Source organism: Poecilia reticulata, linkage group LG3 (assembly GCF_000633615.1).
Source record: "Poecilia reticulata strain Guanapo linkage group LG3, Guppy_female_1.0+MT, whole genome shotgun sequence".
Classification (NCBI taxonomy): Eukaryota; Metazoa; Chordata; class Actinopteri; order Cyprinodontiformes; family Poeciliidae; genus Poecilia; species Poecilia reticulata.
Genome location: NC_024333.1, coordinates 28,022,709 through 28,043,683, shown reverse-complemented (window position 1 = coordinate 28,043,683; position 20,975 = coordinate 28,022,709). Strand labels below are relative to the sequence as shown.

General features: G+C 37.4%; 2 protein-coding genes across 3 annotated transcripts; one reads left to right on the top strand and one right to left on the bottom strand.

Annotated features, from left to right (window-relative positions):
* Positions 1-454: 454 nt before the first annotated feature.
* tfb2m (transcription factor B2, mitochondrial) lies at positions 455-7,875 on the bottom strand. Its single transcript, XM_008405775.2, has 10 exons — positions 7,688-7,875; positions 6,881-7,214; positions 6,348-6,537; positions 5,586-5,677; positions 5,299-5,452; positions 4,913-5,061; positions 4,672-4,761; positions 3,133-3,192; positions 2,901-3,049; positions 455-1,263 (listed from the first exon to the last, which is right to left on the bottom strand). The coding sequence occupies exons 2-10, from the start codon at positions 7,148-7,150 to the stop codon at positions 1,074-1,076; spliced, it is 1,344 nt and encodes a 447-aa protein (XP_008403997.1). The 5' UTR covers positions 7,151-7,214; positions 7,688-7,875; the 3' UTR covers positions 455-1,073.
* Positions 7,876-8,515: 640 nt separating this feature from the next.
* LOC103462781 (saccharopine dehydrogenase-like oxidoreductase) lies at positions 8,516-20,246 on the top strand. Of its 2 annotated transcripts, XM_017304155.1 has the most exons (13): positions 8,516-8,611; positions 9,374-9,586; positions 12,712-12,824; positions 14,668-14,748; positions 16,516-16,645; positions 16,857-16,906; positions 17,055-17,185; positions 17,882-17,999; positions 19,030-19,149; positions 19,231-19,287; positions 19,375-19,486; positions 19,579-19,660; positions 20,045-20,246. In XM_017304155.1, the coding sequence occupies exons 1-13, from the start codon at positions 8,563-8,565 to the stop codon at positions 20,133-20,135; spliced, it is 1,347 nt and encodes a 448-aa protein (XP_017159644.1). In that variant the 5' UTR covers positions 8,516-8,562; the 3' UTR covers positions 20,136-20,246. The 2 variants fall into 2 exon arrangements, with proteins under 2 accessions (XP_017159644.1, XP_008403998.1); XM_008405776.2 differs by lacking the exon at positions 8,516-8,611 and having other exon boundaries at positions 8,651-9,586.
* Positions 20,247-20,975: the final 729 nt, after the last annotated feature.

The following is a 20,975-nucleotide window of genomic DNA, read 5'->3' as shown; positions in this document are numbered from 1 at the left end:
AGGTTTGTGCACTGAGACAGAGAATTTTCCAAACAGGTCATTCAGATTTGAGCATCCTGAACATCAGTTTATATATCTTGTCACAAATTATAAAGTAAATTTATGCCTAGACTTAAACTAGGTCATCCTAACATACACTTTGAGTTGAACCATTTAAGATCTGGCTCTATCTTCCCATGACCAGTTAGCAGTTTATTTCCCACTGCACTGCCTCCAGTAACTCTGGCCATTTTGAAGAAAAGCATCCCCATAGCATCATGCTGCCACCACCACGTTTACTCAAGGATATAGTCATTTTTCTTCATTTTGTTGACTTTAAACATTCTTCCATGAAAGCCAGATTTGTGGAGAGCACAGGGTTGTTCTGAAAACAGATTATCTACCTGATCCGTGGGTTTCTGCAGAAACAATTAGACAAAAATGTGGGGGGAAAAAATGATACAAAACAACTTCAAATCATCACATTTTCTTTGTCAATGACCAAGAAAGCAAATAATAGCTTTATTAATCAATCTGATTTATGACCAAATGACAGAGCACCAATAAACCCTGGGCTAGACATAAAAAAGTATGATATATTTTGTTTTTAAATTAATATATCTAACTCACATATTTCATAAAGAATGAGATTTCACATGCACAAACAATCATTAACTCACAAATATAAAAATACAAACAGCTGCTGTTATATAATGAAACAACAGTGCATTGCTTTTTTCCTTGGTTTGCTTCACATAAAGACGTATGCAGGTCGTTACACTGCAGTAAACTGACTAGATAAAGCAGCAGCTGTATTACCAAGTGAAGCACACTAGGATGTTGGATGTATGGGATCACTTGCATAGCCCGAAGCTTCAGTGATGGATGAAGAGCCGCTGTTTGTGTAAATTTATGTCCAAACTATGAAGTCACTGTAATACAAATAAGAATATTTATATTTATAGCATTTATATTTTAAGCTATTTCAGTAACAGAACTGATGGATAGTTTGTTATTCTCCTATGGCTATTTATCTGTCCTGTTTCATCATATTACAGTAGATTACTGAACACATGTTTAGTTGTGTTGTTATTTTAGCCCCAGCCCTCCCGCTGTGTGTTCTCCAGGATCTCCTCATAAAGCCAGCTCTGTGTGAACTCCTGACTCTTGTCCATCAGCTGGAAAAGTCGAAGGTACTCGTCTGGATAAACGTTTCCAGTCAGGATGTCCTCCGGCAAGCCCAACTCTGATAACAGTTTGCTCCCACTGTCAGGTGACCACACACTAAAAAAAAATCAAACAAATAAGAGGCATCATGATGAAAGAAAACCACACATGCTCTGACAAGATCAACAAAATTATTAAAAAACATGCTTCTAATACTTCCATTTGGATCTTAACTGCTTCTAAACACAGTGTAAGCACTTACATCCAACTGTTTTTTGACAGTAAGTTCATGTTTTTTGGTGTCTTGAAAATTTGCTATTTCAAAAACTTCACAATCAAAGGTCACTGCACCGTTACCTAGCAACCCTAACCCGTCACCTAGCAACCCTAACTGGAACTTCAGCACATCTGAATTTCTTGTAAAGTGCCTTGAGATGACATTTGTTATGAAATGGTTCCATCCATCCATCCATTTTCTTTACACCCTTGTCCCTCAGTGGGGTCGGGAGGGTTGCTGGTGCCCATCTCCAGCTAACGTTCCGGGCGAGAGGCGGGGTCACCCTGGACAGGTTGCCAGCCTGTCGCAGGGCAACACAGAGACACACAGGACAAACAACCATGCTATGAAATGGTTCCCTATAAGTAAATTGAATTGAATTGGTCTGTATGGACTGTACAATGGGTTACATGAATTAGAAGAATCATAAACAAAAAAGTTATATATAAAACTACATGTTGGTTCCCCATGTTTAATAAGAATAAGCAGTCCATAATTTATAAACTAGTAGGGGTTTCTCTGGACCTTAAGTTTGTTCTGGATTAGTCAGGTATAAAACTAAATGTTGGTTCTCCATATCTTATTCTTGTTCTGGGTTGCTAAGTAATAAACTAACAAGAGTTTCACTTCGTCTTCCTCCGATATTAAATGTATAAAGCTAAATGTTAGTCTAAAATAATACAAGGTTTCCCCCAGAAACCCTGCTAAGGTTGGTGGTTGGGCGCTCGGGCAGTCATTCATCCAGCGGCCCGTCATGTTTTTGACTTAAAAAATGTTTAAAGTTGACAGAAAATTTCAAAATATCAGTTGATAATTATCTGTTATTGAAAGATTGGAAGATTAACACCAACTATAAAATCTTAAAAAATGCAAACATTAAAAAAAACTTAAATAAATAAGCAATAAGCCTGGTGGGGGCAGAAATAAACCCTGGTGGCCCGCCAGGCTTGTAATACACTGGGGAAAACCCTGACTAAACTAAAATGCATAAAGCCAAATGTTGGTTGGTTCTCCATGTTTGATTCTTGTTCAGGGAGAAAGTATAAAAAACTAAGTGTCAGTTCCAGTTCTTCTGGGTCGCTAAGTAGATGGTACTTTCTAAGGTTGCTCTAGATTTGTAAAGTAAAAAGCTAAATGTTGGTTCTTCATGTTTGATCCTTGTTCTGGGTTGCTTAGTAATAAACTAACAGGAGTTTCTCTTGCTCCAATATTAAGCTAAATGTTGGTCTAAAGTAATAAGTATTCCACAGTATACAAGCATAATAAACTAAAAAGCATAAAGACTAAAATCTCATTATCTAAGAGTGATTTTGTGCAAAAAAATAAATAAAACCAATAAATATGCTCATGGATCAATTCTAACCTCTTCAGGGAAGCATAACATGTTTAATAAATCAGCAAGCATTCCTCAAAGTGTGAGGATTTGACGCTTCGTGTGTGACGTGAGCGCTAGCTTCGCCTGATGCCGTCTGCTTACTTGAGCCTGTCGATGAGCTTGACCTTCCGTTTCGCCAAACACTGTTTGACCATCATCAGGAGAGTTGAGGCGTTGGAGGGCGTGAGGCCTGAGGAGAACAGGTCGCCCCGGGGACGCAGGCGAACCAGGCACAGGTGATCGTTTGGAAGCTACAGGGAGAGAAAAAGGCCAAATGTTGCATTAAACACTTTAAATGTTTACATCACTGCTGCTAATGGACTGGCTCTGTTACCTTGCTCTTGGAGTTACGCGCACTCTGCCTTGAAGACACAGCAAACGACTCCCAGGGCTCCTGAACACACAGATAGGGAGGTGGAGGAATGAAATGTCAACAGACGTTTCCTCTCTGATCTCATGATGCGTTGCAGACATGGATCAGTTACCAGCATGAAGGTACAGAAAGGTTTTAAAAAGTTACAGCTTCACAACTCAAACTAGTTTTCCACCCCGTTATTCCTGGTTTTAAACTTTAATTTCCAAAGAACATTTAATACTAGAGCCAGACAACATTTTAATCCAAAATAGCTAAACAGAAGTACCAGAATTATAAATACAATAAATTATGAAGTGTAAAAAATAAAAAAAAATTGCTTTTAAAAACATTAATAATGAGGTTCATACAGGGAAAAAATGACTTGTAAAAAAAAACCCAAAAACAATCTACTTTATGTCAAATGTTTTAAACAATATTAAAGCACAACATCACTTTAAAACTTAAAATACAGAAACAAATTGATCTCACTCGTTTTATCATACAATCAATTATTTGGACAGGCTTGCCTTAAGTGAATGAATAAATCTACCTACATATTCATATGTCAGCAAATTGCATAAAACAGCCAAAAATGTTCTTTTTTCCAAGAAAGCCAGTTGTTTTTATGCATCCTCCTATGTCAGCTGCTTTTATTACATTTTCAAATCATTTTTATAGGTTATTACTAAAATGTTATACCGTTTAAAAAAAACATTATTGGCACATCATTGTTATTAGCAAAAATGTTGATGGTCCTGACAGGTTAATTACATGGCTGCACACTGTTAGTCAGGTGGCTGAAAATAGGCAACAAAAAGACTGGAAACTTAAAGAACGTCACTATTTTAAGGCGCAAGAGGCAGATCTGATAAGTCAGTCGAAGCAGCAAGGCAGAGTAACTCAGAAACTAACATTAACTTATTATACTTACGTTACCAGACACATATGCTACAGATAATATTTTACTGTAATAATCTTAATAATCATATTTATTGGGCAGCAGTAGAGGTATTTATTTCTTTTTGGATTAAATAAGATCATGTTACAATTATTTTTGAATATATTTTAGCGTTAATGCAGATATTACAGTATTACAATAGAGCCACAGTATTTCTATTGAAGGTTTTCATACAGTGAGAATCTCATGTCATGGCTGATTATTGACCCTTTGCAACTACGTCGCTTAATCATTCGAGGCGCCATGATGGAAGTCAGAAATGAGAATTGGGAATGTTGAACAGAGCGACTGAAACTGTTTTCCAAAGTATTTCTACTTGTTCGAGTCGAGCTAATTTGTCTGTGAACGTAACACACCTGGTTGGGGCTCACAGACGGCAGGATTTACAAAACAGCTAGCTTAGAAACCGACCCGTATGTCCTCCCTCCTGAGGTATTGATCAAATTACCGATTTTGCCTGAATTCACACCACATGATTTATGTCACTACGTCATGTGCAAAGGGCCAATAGGAACACAAAAGATAAAAACCACAGGCACTAACTTAAAGGAGAAGCGTACCTTGTGCAGAAGTTGGATATCACACGCCATCTGCCAGAGGACGCCAAAGGCTCTGTAGAAGATCATTTCACCGGGACGCGACATCAGTTTCTGATGGATTAACAAACAGGTTTTACACAAACATTAGATCAGTTTATAACCAAACCTCACGCCAATAACAAAGTGTAGAAATGCCTGTTTAAAATCTGCATCAAACGTTATAAAGAGAAACACATTTATTATTATTATTATTATTATTTACCGTGTATTCCCTCTCGTTGATGAAGAGGTTCAGCTCTATTCTTCCGTATCTGTAGACAGACAATCGCTCAAACAGAGCGTAAACCATCTTCAGCAGCGTGCCACGCCCGTTATGCTCTGGCAGGAACCCCACCACCTTCACAGGGACGTCTGCACAGACCCACAAATACACACAATAACAAATGCCTTTCAGCTTTTTGAAAACGGACACACACAAACACTCACATCTGCGAGTTATTTTGACGGAATGGCTGATGTCCGATATTACATTTTACAGCTACTATCGGCCGATACCGACACCATGTCCATAATAAGGAAAAGAAGCATTTGGAAGTTGTTCAACCTATGCAGGAGTCTTCAGTAAAATCTGCATCTTTTTCTCCTCACCATCAGTCCAGGCAGCCTCTGATATTCCCAGGTCGGTGAACAGTTTATCAGTAAACATGGTGGGAGGTTTCACGTTGCCGTTGCCGATGGGGTCCAGCCTGAAGTAGTCGCAGTGAACCACCTCCAGCTGACCATCAAGACGCGACTCCAGCTCCTGAAACATAAACCTGTCATCAATATCTTACCTTAAAAAATACATCCTATCAAAAATGCATTTGTCAATTCATCTTTTAAGTATGTTTAAAAGAGGTGACAAAGAATGTGATCCTGAGAGGAAGTGAATTTACCTGGAGGTCAGGTAAGAAGGTCCGGTCTCGCTCCAGAGCAACGACTCTCTGAGCTCCAGCATTCAGCAGAGCTTTGGTCAAAACACCAGGACCTGCAAACGAGACATTCACAACAAACCGAACTGTAAATCTTCTACAAAGCAGCACTACAGCTAATAAGTATTTTAGTAAACAATTATTCAGATGATTAATCCGATAAAAAAAATGGGCATATCTGAAGATTTTTAATTTAACTACTTGAGCCATTTTTATCAGAAATACAATATCAGAAATATAGTGAAAGATGCAACAATTGCCTAAAACGCAATAACACAGTATTCCTGTAGTAGCAACATAGTAGTAGATCACTTGTAGCAAAATATGCATCTGTGGTTAAATAATATACTTCTAGCATCAACGTGTGAAAAATCCTTTCACACGTTGTGTCAAGAATTTGCTTGTTTACAGAATTTGAACCAAGTGAATCAAATCTATGCCACTTGAAAAGTTCTGGGTTAAACATATTTATAGACAAAGAAGGTTTATTTAATCTTAAATTAAACATCTTTAATGATTTTGTACAGTTTTGGCTTAATTGCTGCTCTGAGTATGTTGTTATTTCAGCAAATAGCCTTTCTCTGAATTAAGTTACTTTAATTAACAATTAATCAGTTACTAGATTAGTTGACTATTATTCCAATAATTGATTCATCACGATTATTCTGATGTCAGCCCTAATACAAAGCTTGCTGAAGGCTACATCACAGATCTGCTGCTTCTCACCTGGATTACATTCGAAGATGATGGTCTTAGCGTCCTGCAGGTCGGGCACCAAATGCTGTGCGACCACATTGGCCAGATCTGGATTAACTATAAAGTGTCTGGTGTTTTTAGAAGCCTGTGCACGGCGTAGGTTTTCCTCCACCTCCCCGAGATCCAGGTAGTCGTAGCGGCACAAAGGACGAAACTGGCCCTACGAAAAAGATATGCACTGTGACTAACTAAACAAATGTCAACGAAGAGTGAAAAACTTTTAATAATTAACTTCATAACTGTCATATCGCTCAGAATATATTTTTTTTACCCATTTATAAAACACATGAAAACTAAACTTGCATTATTTTCAGTCTTTAAACACATCAAGTTTATTAATATTCACTACACTGAAAAATGACTGTATACTTTACATATTTTATGCTTAATGTGTGAAAAAGACGCATTTCTAAATTAAACCTGTGGGTTAAGAATGGCGTCACTTAAAAAGAAAAAGATGTAAGGAAATAAAAGCCTAGAGTCTAATAAAACAAATCACCAACCTGTACAGCTGCTGCAGACAGGTTCCTGTGTGCCAGCGTTGACGAGGGGGATGTTCTCTCTGAACGGGGCTGATGTGAACTAAGGCCCATCGAGGGTCGACCGGGACCAAAAGAGTCAAGGCTGTAGGCCCTTTTAGGAAGATTAGATCCCCCAGGGACAGAGGTTGTTGGGGCCAGCACTGCCTTTCGAAGACATGATCTACTTCTAACGGTGTGGCAGCAAGAGGAGCGCACCATCAGCTCCAGCACTCTACAAATCTGAGTGGCCATGGTGGATCAGCAGACATAAAACACGATTGAAGGTAGGGAAGAGACCTTTGTGAAATGTCGCAGCCTAAAAAGAAAAGCAAGATACAAGAGAAAACTTGGATTGAAGGGAACGTGTAACACTTAACTGGAAGCACATGTTACATCCATTTCTCAATCTGCATTATGTCTTTACCCAGTTTAAGCATCAGCTTATTATGTGGCTAAGCATAATATTTACAAGTAAATGGGTAAATAAGGGTAAATGAGTTAAAGCTAAGACAATTACAGCTACTAAAACTCTAGAAGTGCCAAATTCAGTACATTCTGTTCAGTTAGCAAGCTGCTATTGCTAACAGAACTTCTCAGAAACAAACTGACTTCGAAAATGAGCACAGCCAAGTTCCCTATTGTTATTATTAACTTTAAGAAAAGACAGACAAACTGCGTATTAACGTTAACAAACTGCTATTTAAGTTAGCTAGCCTGGCTAGCCGTGCTTTTGCATCCCTAGAGTGCTACAGGAAATACCTATGTTATCACAAAAACGTTAACACTAACCTCCCGCTAATCTCTTCGTAGATGGTCCAGTATTTGTGTTCCGGACGGGATCAGTGTGTCAAAACGTCCCTCCGTCTCTGATATCGGCAGTAAAGCGGAGTGACATTGAGCTGCATCCTGACCCTGTGCGCAAGATGTTTTTGCAACACTCGTGGTGCCGCAGGCGCATGGGATTTACGTCACGTTCCAGTGACAGGTTACCTGCCTCAGCGTGACACCCATATTTTGAGTGGCAGAGAATGTCCGTTGCCCAAAACATACAATAAAATACGCTCAATGGATTTATATTTTTTTAAATGCACAGTGTGCTAACATTGTACTTGACTTGACCTTATTCTATCTGTGGCAAGACATCAATTCTCTTAGTTACGTATAGACGTAAATAATAAAAAATAACATTATTTTAATGTAATCATTTTACTTCCTAGCATCATCTCGTTCAATTACATATACTTAGTCACATGAGAAATAAGTTAAATGAATTTGAAGTCTGCATGTATTATTCAGGGAGGCATGCCATGAAAGAATTTACATTATTTTTATGTTTCTTCAATGTTCACTCAAATAGTTTAATCTGCACAGAAAATACAATAAACCTATTAAACCTGGTAGAACAGTTTCTCTCCGACGCCATTCAGTCAAATACTCTACATTTTATAGTGAATGAAAATAAGTTACATTAATAAGTTGGTAAATAAGTTCATACAGTTCGAAAATTGTATCACTGTATGCATGCTAAGAATGGAAAAAATGTGATAATGTGTTACAAACGATCTTTGTCATTTTGTAGCGTGAGCACTCTGAGTGGCAGACTATCTTTGACGTATTTCTCCGGTAACCTTGTCAACAAGAATTGAAGATAAAGTAAACAGGTCATGGATACAATGAATGCACTGTGTACGTTTTATCGGCAAAACTCCATTTGTAAGTATTTATATGTTTGCAAGACAATTTATATGTTTGCTTGATAAAATACAGAGCAATACACAGAATTTTTTAGCGTTGCATTAAGATATGTGTGTCAACTGTTAATGTACTTTTCTTTCCGTTGTATTTCAGTTATTTTTAAAAAAAAATCATTTGAACATGCAAACTCCATGCAGAAAAAGTCAAACACAGAACTTTTTGCTGCATGACAGAGCTACCATCTGCGCCACTGTGCAGCCCTAAATTCAATATATTCCCTGGTAATACTATCAATGGCATATTTAAATATTCATAAATAAATGCAATCTTAAAGTATTTACGGAACATAAAGCAAATCGGAGAAGAACTGTATTTTTTTCCTGAGCAACATGCCACTTACAACATGGCGGAAAGGTTGACGGACGATCCTGACGCTGACACACATGTTTACAAGCACCAATCCGAAGCCTGAGGAAGTCGTTCTGCTAACATAATATCAATGTTGGAAAATGTTAAGAAAGCAAGACGAGTTTCGATCAAATTTACGATTCATTAGAAAAATAAGCGTGATGAATAATGCAAAAATATGACACGTTTTCTTTATATGAAACCTCTTTGTCATGCGCGTGGCTGTTGCAACTTTCTGTTAGCATACTAGCATAGTTTGGCTACGGAAGTAGAGAAAGCAGCGCTGTGAAAAGCGCAGCGGGCAGCTCAGCCCCTTCATTGTGACAGTCAGAGTGTAAAGGTGTCGCAGTAAGCTTCTTCTGTTTGTCTGAGTTTCTGCTGGTACCATGGCGCGGGTAGAGACAACCTCCAGCAGGCCGTACCATCTGGTCATCTTCGGAGCTTCTGGCTTCACGGGGCAGTTTGTGGTGGAGGAGGTAGCCCGGACGGCGTCCGAGGGACCCAAAGGGAGCCTGAAGTGGGCCGTGGCTGGCAGGAGCAAGCAGAAGCTGGAAAAAGTTCTGGAGCAGGCCGCTGGAGTCCTCAGTATGTATCCGATCAATCACATTAGTTGTGCAGGTTTTTTTAATGCAGTGACTATGACTATTAGTTCAGTTTGTTCATTTTTAGACAAAGAGAAAGAAAGTATTCTAGTCGGTGTGGAAGGCTTGATTCAGATATGTTGCTTAACTCAAGGTGATGAAGCAATTCATGCAGACTGAACAGTTGGACATGACTTTGACCCTGTTATAAACTGCATTAAAATGGACGCATGAAATAAATGTGGTAATAGTGTATTTGTTGCACATGTGAGATAAAGCAAAACAAAGCAGCATTATTCTCATACAAAATAACTTTATGTCTCTGATTACAATCGCCTTTTAAAAAAAAAGATCTGATGGTTTATTTTAAATTGGCTGCAGTGTTAATTTCTAAACTGATGGTACCTACTTTTTATTCTGTTCATTGGATAATAATTTTTTTATGTATATGCTGCACTTTTTCCTGATCGCAAATTGTTCCAAAAATATCTGACTGACTTCACAAAAATGTAGAGTCTTTACACACAGGTTGATGTTTTAAAACCTTTATTTCTATTATTATAACAATAACCTACAGATAATTAATATTTACTTTTCAGAAGATAGACTATTGCATTAGAAGAATATTTATCTACCAAATGCATTCCTTTAGCTTTTCAATTGCTAATCAGTTGAAAATCATAACAACTCATAATTTCAGTAAGAAATCAGTTACTAAGTTGTTTTATTTTTCATCTTCAACAAAAACAGGAATTACATTCCCAGTAATTMCCATCCATCCATCCATTTTCTTGCACCCTTTTTCCCTCAGTGGGGTCGGGAGGGGTGCTGGTGCCCATCTCCAGCCAACGTTTCGGGCGAGAGGCGGGGTACATTACATTTAATGAAATTATGACATGGAGTAATGCCAACCAGACTGATGGAAAATCCAGTCCATCTGCAAATCTGGAACAGGAGCCATTAATTTGTCATCCTGGTAACAAAAGTTTCCAGAGGATTAGAGGGTAATTCACTGGCCTCCTCCTCTTCGACAGCTGAGGGGACATACCAGCTCCTGATGCGCCAGCCTGTCCCACCGCAGTTATCTGGAGCTGAAGTTATCTGGTTGGAAGAAAAATGCGTCCTTTGCCTGCAGACACCTCAGACTGCTACAGAAGCATATTTGTAATAACTGGCATAGCTGTTACTATGGTAACTCCTCCAAGGCTTCGTCCAGAACATTAGATCCGACCCATTAATCATCTGTGCCGTTTCTCTTTCATTTACATTGTATTTATTTTCAAACAGAAACAGAACCGACTGAAAAGCAGCTTCTATGATTCATGTTTTTGTTGTTTTGTTCTCACTAAGTTTAAGTAATCCGACAGTCAAGCCTTCACCAAACATTCCTGTAATTCAGTCATTTGCATTTCGCCTCACGTCTTTTTAGGCTTACCTGCTTTAGGTTTGTGTTTAAATGTAAATTTTTATTGGACCAGGTGAATCGATCTCTGAATGTGGTTGATGCCCAACATCTTTATGAGTCCTTTGCTTATTTTCTGAGCTGGTMAAATAAGCCTTAATTTGAATTTATTGTAGMGGTATGAAAACTTACATTATAGGGTGTCATAATCTACGCATGGAAGTTGCTTTTCCATTCATTCTTTCATTTGTCAAAATTTACAAGATTTGTTAATTGTAATTTGTAAGTTAATTTACAAATTAGTTTTGCTTACTTTCAGCATGAAGTTAGATATATATTTTTTTATATTTTGCATAATTTTTGAGCAATGTTTTGAAAACCTACATATCTTTTTTTAAGAGCCATCTTCACAGGAAAGATTTGCCTTAATTCAGGATACTAAAAATATATAATTAATCCACTGCGCTTCTCTCACCTGGAAGAAAATCAAAAATGTTAAGCGCATGAACAGATTATTTACAAACATTGTTATGTGTTTTAACTGTTTTCTAATTAATTTAATTAATTTCCGTGATTAATTCCTGAAATCCAAAATTCACTTCTTCACATTATTTGAATGTTTTAAAAAAGAAATGCAGGTTTGTTGTAAAATATGTTAATGTTCTGAAAAGTATGATGTTTATAAGATGCCATTCCTAACATAAACTTTGATTTATGTTCATTTTAAATGTTCTTATAAAGTCGGGTTTTCATTCGTTTCAATCCACAGAGAAATACTCGATGTTTCAGATGAGTAGCTCACTCTTCCTTGGCAGTGAGCCGATCATTTTAAACATAACTATATTAGATTAAAAGCCCTTCACTTCCTATTTTCCTCCACTTTCTTCAACTGACAGCAGGGCAATATGCTCTTGTACTTTCACAAATTGAACTGAAAATATGTAAAATATCAGCTCAAAATCAAAAAGCATTGGAGAAACCTACAGAAAGAAAATCTTAAAAGTATGACTTAAGAAGATTAAAAGGTGGCAAAGCATCACTGGAGAAAAGTTTTTAAAGAGTTGTTTGAGTATTTTTCACATTAGGTTTTAATTTGTCTTCTTCAATCTTGTTCTTTTACTTTTTTATTTTGAATTCCTGTCCAGAAATGTCATCTTGGACAAAACATTTGTATTTTATTTACCAAAATCAAGAAAGAGCAAGAAGAAGAATCCTGACGTAGTCGAATGACGGGGACTTGAAGTTTTATCACAGTATTTTATAAGAATGCTGTGATAACGATGAGAAGTATTTATTACTTCTTCTCTAGGTGACTGAATGTGCATCTTTACTCCAGTCACATAAAGAAGTGTGAATCACTGAACTGCTCACAGGAAATGTATTTAATTGTATTAATTCAATTAAATGTATTTAATTGATATTTATTGAAATGAAAAAGTAATGTAGCAAAATTAACAATCCCAACAATGATTTTAAGTGTCATTAATTTAAATATATATAAATCAAACTTTTTCACGTTAAATAAACTTTTTYACACACAATAAATACTCATCCTTAGTTCATCATAAACAATGTTTATCTGTCGACACATATTGAGGGTGTTGTGTTTTTTTTTTTCACCCTTTTTTCTTACAGCTTTTGTCCAAACAGCCAGATAAATGCTGATGTTTGGTTTTTAATCTGAATCCAAGTGTTGCTCCGTGGTTCAGGTGTGTTTCTGTTCACAGGTAAGCCTGAGCTCCGGACTGAGGTGGACGTGATCGTRGCAGACGTAGGCGAGCCCGACTCCCTGGCAGCCATGTGCAAGCAGGCTGTGATTGTTCTGAACTGCGTCGGCCCGGTAAGCGTTCGGCTCCACAGAAATGTTTGTGTTTGTTTGTTTCAGAGAATTTAATTCGTCATTTCACTTTGTCGCTCCGCTCTGACACGTTGGCATCTCCTCTTGGCGTAAGCGCAGCGCTTCATCTTGCGCGCCTGCTTTCTGTTTTCCTCTGTGGCTGTGGCGTCGCATGCACAGAGGAAACACAGAGCAGCCTTCACTGGCAGGGAGAGACGCTGACTGCAGCACACAAGCTTCATTGTAAAACAGCCAGGGTCATTTTTACAGTAGCAGTTTTGTGTTTTGCACCAAGATGACTCAGACTCCGGCAAAAAGATGGAATCAAAAACAGCTCATCTTCTGCAATGAGCCTAAATTTTATCACATTTTTATTCCCGAGAGGGAAAAAAAGTCACATTTTAATTAAAAAAAAAATTTTTTTTTTGAGATTGTGGTTTCCGAAGAACTAGGAGTGTTTGTTAGTAGCACTGAAACTTGTTATTCAAGTTAATCAGTCCAGCTGGATTTAAACCAGATGTTTATCACTTCAGAAGGCTCCAAGCATCCYRTAATAATCTKATTATTAATCTGTCACTCTGACTACARCACTGTTCAGAAACAGTTAATGTGTTGTGTTTACTTTAATTTAAAACAATTTTTATTGTTAAAACGTTTAAAATAGAAAAAAATCTTGTGAACACTCTTAGCATTTAGTGACATGTTAGATYATCTTTGTTACTATAACTGGAGCCATTTGTCAGTTTTATAATTCAATTAGGGCTGACATGATTAATCGATTTATTTAAAAAACTATCAACTAATTTAGTCAGCGATTAATCGCTAACTCAAAAAAGACAATAGTCAGAGCAGTAATTAAAATGAAACTATACAAAAATGCRTACGTTTTGCATTTTAGATGTAAAAAAGATATTGTCTATAAATATGTTTAACCCAGAACTCCTCCAGTTTTAGCTTCACCTGCTTCAAGTTCAGTTAAAAATATTCTGTTAAACACTTTTTGCCATCTAAAATGTTTATTTCCTTATCTAAAATTTAATCGAATTATTTATTTGCATCTTTTAATGTATTTCTAATATTGTATTTAATAAAGACCTAAATGCATAAATTAAAAATGGGTAGAAAAATGCCAATTAATTGTCCAATAGTTGATAGATTAACTGATTATTAGAATAATTGTTAGTTTCAGCCCTAAATTCTAATATAAACATTTAAAGTATCTCCATGATTCAGTTTTAAATGACAGTCAGCAGTTTATGATGAGCATCAGCTGTAAATCCTTAGTTGAAATGTTTGCATTTTGGTATTTAAATAAAATGTATCAACCATTAGGGAGATTTCTAACAGCTTTAAATAGTCACTGAACAAACCCGGCCAATGACTCCAARTTTTATTACATCTGCTGATGGTTCTGATGGCTGCTGGTGCTAAAGTCCATTGTCTACAGTTGGCGCATGTAAAACAATAAGTTAAATGAATGAATGATTTATTTAATTAAATTTATTTTTATTATGATAATCTACAAAAAAGTTATCTCAAGGCACTTAGAGAATCAATTTATGAACAAGTCAATCCAGTTGTGTAGTCAAGGCAGGTTAAGAAAATGACAAAACTAAAGAGAATCATGAATAAATTCATGAATTTATTCATGAATAAAGAAATATTAGAATAAAAACTTAATATTGAATTTTAACTGGGGGTGGTAGTCAACACCAATAGTTTCTTACCTAATAGGAAAGGCTTTTATTTCTAGATTAGCCCAGTTGTACCGGGTGGAGACGGACTGAAGTGTTGTTGGATTCTGAGAAGGGTGTGGATGAGGTTCTGTCCGTCTTTGTGTTCACAGTACCGGTTCTTTGGCGAGCCCGTGGTCAAAGCCTGCGTGGAGAACGGAGCGCACCACATCGACATCTCTGGAGAGCCGCAGGTTAGCGCAATGCCCCCCTGGTGGTGTTTTCTTTAATCTCATCTGCACATAGATCAGGGTTGTCCAAAGTGTGGCGCATGGGCCATTTGTGGCCCTTGGAATATTTTTGTGTGGCCCCTGACTGTGGAGGAGGAAAGGGGGAAATTTGGACCGTTTTGTAATTGTTTTAGGATGAGATTTCTGTGGTGAGTTTATATGTTTTTAAACTGAATTTTGTCTTTATTAGCATTGTTTTCCCAAGGCATGATGGATGACTTTTTACCCATCCATCATGTCCAGCTGAGCACAGCTGGACATTAAAAKTAAATGCTCCTTTTACAGACCAACAAAATTTTAAAAAATGGCCCAAAGAATTTAAATACCTGTAAATATTAAGGCAAACGTCATACTAATGTTAGTTTCATTGAAATATTACTTGATCAATTTATTGTTTTGYAAGTAAACAATACATGATTCACAACAATATTAGTTTTGTTTTTGACTGGAGAGAAAAAGCAAAGTTTGGCCTCTGAAGTTTATGGGATGTTTTTAGAAAGTTTGGTGCAGATATTAGCTACTGATTGTACAAACATCTTTTCACAAGGTTTTCAAAAAATTATTGGACATGAATATTTTTAAAATCAGATTAAGTGAGACCTTCGTGCTGGAAACATGTGCTGCCCTGACATTCATCTTTGAAGCTGTTTGTTTGGATTAAATTGGAGACACGCTGATTCTCATGCTGCAGCCGGTTAGGATGAAATTATTTCTAACTCGGCCACATGACAGCAGCTGCTCTCTGCCTGTTGGACGGGGTTCAACACGTCCTGCTGACACGCAAGCTAATTTAAGGWTTCTCTCTTTTGGTTTTTMTCCATTACATTAAGATGAGATCGATTAAAACTAAATTTGTGTTTAACTTTTTGTTTTTTAAATGGGACCTGCTATGCAAATTTCACATTTTGCGCATTTTTTAAAATTTAAAATTGGGTCTCAGCTCTTTCTAAAAATAGTGCAAGCACTTAAAAAAACATCCAGCAGTTTTTATAGTAATAAGTTAATGTTTGGAAAAGAAGCCATTTCAGAAACCTTCCAAATATCAAGTCACAACCGATGTGCACTGCGCTGTTACCTAGCAACAGAAGCATGGCCCGTCACCTAGCACCTAGCTATTTGGTGTCTGGAAAATGAGACGTTTTAAAAACCTCTAGATTGGTCAATCACTTTCTACACCAGTCAAGCCCAGCCCCTTAACCTAGCAACCCAAGTGGAGCTCCAGCATGTTTGGTCAGCTGGTTTTACCGCTGTATTCGCTGTACAATGGCTGTTGGAAGAGACAAGTGTTTTTGACTTAACATCCAAAAACCACTCGTTGCATTCTTGCTGGTTGTGCAGGAGGCTCCACTTCTGCTTTTCAAAGATGTACGGTTCTATAATTGTGCATCTGTTTGCATCTATTTTTATCTGAGTGTACACTGCTGCTTATTAAATTCAAATAAGCAGCAGCTTATTAGGATTTAAAGTGACAGGATGCCCTAAACAAGTTCATTCTGACAGGAGCTGAAAACAGACAGAACTAAGCAGATGGGAATCTCATTATATCAGAATAATTTTGTACAAAAATTGTTATAAATGTAATAGGTTTTTATACCTGTTACCCGTTCAAGGAAGTGTAATAGGTCACCTGTAATGTTCATTGTGTTTGAAAATATGTTAAATTAAATGCAGTATATGAGAATCACTGGAGTGTTTTTTTGTGTTTTTCTTCTGGGCGTTTTTGTCGGACAGTTTTTGGAGGGCATGCAGCTGAACTACAGCAGCCAGGCGGCAGAGAAAGGCGTCTTCGTCATTGGAAGCTGTGGCTTTGACTCCATTCCKGCAGACATGGGAGTCATCTACACACGAGATCAGTTCAGGGGTAAGACTGGATATACTGATCTGAACAGATTCAGTAAATTCATATTTAATCCAGCCATTACCCTCTTGACTTWAAACAAGCTCCTTTATCTTCCAGAAATGTTACTTGTGAGTTAGTTTTGTTTTGTATCACGTGTACGGAGATATTTGCACTAGAAGCTGTTTTTGCAGTGCTCACCATTAGCATCATGCTAACCTGTCTGTGTGAACAGGCACCTTGACTGCTGTGGAGAGTTTTCTGACTGTCGGCATGGGACCTGAGGTACGTCAGATACTRCATTACCCATAAGTCTGTGTCCTGAGGCAGCTTGGTGATTCAGTCTTTTTCTAAACTTAGTTGTTGCTCTTGTTAGTGATATGTCTGCCTTGCACTTCATCAGGATTTGTGTCTGTCTGTGTTCATCCGTCAGGGTGGGTGTATCCATGACGGGACRTGGCAGTCGGCCATCTACGGCTTCGCCGACAGCCAGAAACTCCAGAGTCTAAGAAGGAAGTTTAACCACAAACCTCTGCCCACCGTCGGCTCCAAGCTGCGGCGCAGGTAGTCGCTCCTATTTTATTCTCACCTAAACGTTATCCTCAGAATACAAGGCAATGGTGGGAGAAAATATGTTAAAGATTGAAATAGAGTTGAGACTGGGGCAGGAAAATGAACCTGATCGTACAACTAGAGCTACAATGTTTTGGATCAAAGCATATTAATCTGCCAAAATGGGCCAGTCTAAGAAAACCTGTGCCAAATAATTAACATTTGTGTCCACAGATGCTCCCTATCTGAGCTGACTGAGTGTATCCAAGYGTAGAAAATTAAACAGGGAAATTATTGTTTATTTGTGCAAAGCTGGTAGAAACTTTGACTGTTGTATACAATCAATATGAGAATTAAAAAACCTTAAAGAAACTCACGTAATATTTTTACTACATTGAACTAGACATTTCTTTAGGTTAAATCTTTATTATTGTCAGTAGTAACAGTGTTATTAACATGCTCCTTTCAGTAGCTGGACATGTAGAAGTACAAAAATTAGTCTGATAATCATAAAATGGCATTTTTCCACAACTGAAGTGATTCCCAGTTAGTTTTGAGTCTAAAACTTGATATTTATCGAAATTGCAGGCATTCTGTGGACGAGCAGGAAATCTGAAAAAAGCTATTTAATAATCAATAATATTGTTACTATTTAATAATCCTTCTCAGTAAGTGTTCATAAAATGTGACCTTTCTGCATGTTTGCAGGGGAGCTCTGTTCTACAGTAATGAGATCCAGCAGTACGCTCTTCCCTTCATGGGTTCTGATCCGTCCGTGGTGAAAAGATCCCAGCGCTTCCTGGCAGAGGAACATCAAGCCACGCCGGTCAGTGCCACAACGCAGCATTTTAATGAGAAAACTGGAAAATATCAGCCAATAAAACATATTTTTAYTATTGATTCAGTTCTTAACRGTAACAGTTATGTAAGATCATCTCTCCTCCACACTGCAAAGGAATTTCAAAACTAGTTAAACTTACTTGAATCAAGAATTTTAAACTTGATTTAGGATCTTGTTTYACGATATTCCACCTTTAACTTTTAATTTAAAGTAGATCTGATGGCTGGAAAATGTATCTCCATATAAGCTTTTTTTAAAGTCATTATAGATAATTATTGAGTAGTATTGCATTTTAAATATCTAATGCAGATATTTAAAACGCAATACTGGTGGAGTGACCTTTTGTGTTTTATCCACAGTTTTTACTCCATGTCGTCGTTTAAACAACTATTAGTCACAGTGGTGAAACCTTAAGCTGCTGCTGAGGCGGCAGTTACTCCTACAAGCTGTTGCTAGGTAACCAAAGAGTTACCTAGCAACTCTTTGCTAGGTAACTAGCAAAGAGTTGCTAGTTACTCTTTGCTAGGTAACCAAAGAGTGAGTGAGTTGATTCCACTCACTTTGCTTATCAGGCCATGAGAGGTTAAAAGTCGTTCCTCTACATCCGCCAGAATGCCGTGCGGTTCTGGATCGGAGTCCAGTGAATATTTCATATGTAGAACATTTAATTTTTCATCAGACGTATTATCTGTTGATATTGATCATGTATCTGTCGCAATATGTTTTTGAYTTATTCTTCAACCCTARGAACTGAAAATMAAACAAGCCACTCTTCATCTTAGAAGTATTTTACTTGTTTTTAAAGCTTTTACTTCAATCCCGGTTTCTTAAGTTGGCTTAGAAGGTCAAATATTTTCTTTATTATAGACTGTTAAATGCCATATGGRGTTGGATTTTGCTGAAATGACTGCATCTTTCATGTTAAACTCAAATGTTTAAAGTAATCAATKRKATTGGATAGTTTATACTAAATATTTGCACCGTGTGAATGTCTTCCTCCTGCTATGAATCCCAGGTCCAGTACGGAGCGTATGCTGGAGTTGGAGGTATTGGCAGCATCATCAGGCTGATGTTTGCCGGCATGATGTTCTTGTTGTTGGTCAAGTTCGGTTGGGGTCGCAACCTGCTCATAAAGGTAAACGAGGAAGATTAATTAAACACTGTCTATGCAGTGTAACTCTGGTTTTAAATCTAATTTGTTAATTTCTCTGTTCAGTATCCAGAGTTTTTCTCCTTTGGGATGTTCTCGAAAGCCGGACCAACCAGAAAGCAGGTAAAATAGCGAAAGATGTCAGGATTAAACTCCCATTTGCTTAAATAAGCAAAACAAGACTCATTGAAATTTATACATTTCTGTTAGATGGAGGGATCATCCTTCCAGTTCTCCTTCTACGGCGAGGGTTACACAGACGGTCAGGACCCCACGCAGGGAAAACCTAACGCCAAGATCCGCACTCTAGTTCAGGGACCAGGTAACCACTGTAGAGAAAATCAAAGTTCAGAAACGGATATTAACTTGTATTTAGTGAGTGAAGCTCATCTAAATTAATTTTTTATTACTCAGAGGCCGGATACGTGGCCACGCCCATCGCCATGGTGCAAGCTGCTCTCACGATGCTCAACGAACCGGCAGCTTTGCCCAAGACGTGAGTTCCCACTCTAACACCAAACACACCACCGACTTTTAAATTCAGTTTGTCACTTGTACTTTCCATATAAACCTAATTATAACTAACACGATTTGCACATTTAGAGTACTATATTTAGCATTTTTAAGGGACAAAGACCTGGATCAGCACCAAAACTGCRGCATATTTCTCACCTAAAGTCAACAAATTTGCAGGATTTTGAGAAAATGTGGCTGCATTATATTACAACTAAATAAAACAAAATATGAGTGATTCTGTAAAAGAGCAGAACGGTTTTAATCAACCAGGACTTCACCTTTAAAAATAGCTTTATTTTTCTTCCAAGCATCATTTCAGAACTTTAAATCTGTTTCTCAGTGAGACATGTTCTTGTTTTTCCAGGGGAGGAGTTTATTCTCCAGGAGCTGCTTTCGCTAACACCACCCTCATCGACCGCCTCAACAAACATGGCATCCAGTTCTCTGTCATCTAACCCTGACATTTCTGTGAGCATTTAACAACATGCAAAACTATAACTGGGAAACTTTTAGCTTAAAAATATACTTTTTTTTTTTTTTATTATTAAAATACTCTTGAAGCTTCAMATTTTGTTTTTGGTGGTGGTCCACTTTTAATCCTTTGCTGCAACCAGAACCTCTTCAGATTTCCCTTCAGTACTTAGAAGATTTTACTTGGAAACTGAGCACAACTGTTGCTGTGTTTCCTCGTCAAGGACAGTTAAAGAAATGTTAACAAGTTTTGCATGGTTTTCCACTGACATGATTACTGATAATAGAAGTATTCAGGACAATTTTGTTCAGTTCATGCCTCTGGACACGGATAATAAAGAGAAAACTAATATTTTATGTATACTATTACACAAATGATAAAAAGCATTTAACACATTGTCAAAGGATGAACAGGTTTTCTGAATATTACACAGCTGTTTTTGACCAAAGCCTATCAATTCTTTTAAAGCTCCTCCACCTTCCAGTTTCTGCTTAGTTTCTGATCTAGAGGTACGGATAGAGGACTAATGAGGTAGCAGTAGGTGATAAGTTGCATTACAGTTTAAAAGATTAAAATGGTGAATGCTTTTCTTTCCAATTTCTTTGGTTTACAGCCATTAGTTGAGGGCAGAAGCTGCAACATTTACATTTATCCGTGTGAGGTTTCTTTAACATCTTGGGTGGCCTGTCTAAACTGTTATCGCTCCAGCAAACAGCATGATGCTCGATGAAACTAAACTTTCTACGGTGTTTAGTTTGATAAATGTTGCTCTGTACATGCAAATTAGGATCAGAGCAGTTCAGCTGAGACCTCTGAGCATTTT

What these genes read in the sequence shown, in the direction of transcription:
- tfb2m (XM_008405775.2), bottom strand. Translation starts at nt 7,150, where the DNA reads ATGGCCACTCAGATTTGTAGAGTGCTGGAGCTGATGGTGCGCTCCTCT. An exon ending in AGAGGCTGCCTGGACTGATG is followed by an intron (nt 5,062 to 5,298) that starts GTGAGGAGAAAA and finishes GGGTCTGTGCAG; the next exon opens with ACGTCCCTGTGAAGGTGGTG. An exon ending in ATATCCAACTTCTGCACAAG is followed by an intron (nt 3,193 to 4,671) that starts GTACGCTTCTCC and finishes CTGTGTGTTCAG; the next exon opens with GAGCCCTGGGAGTCGTTTGC.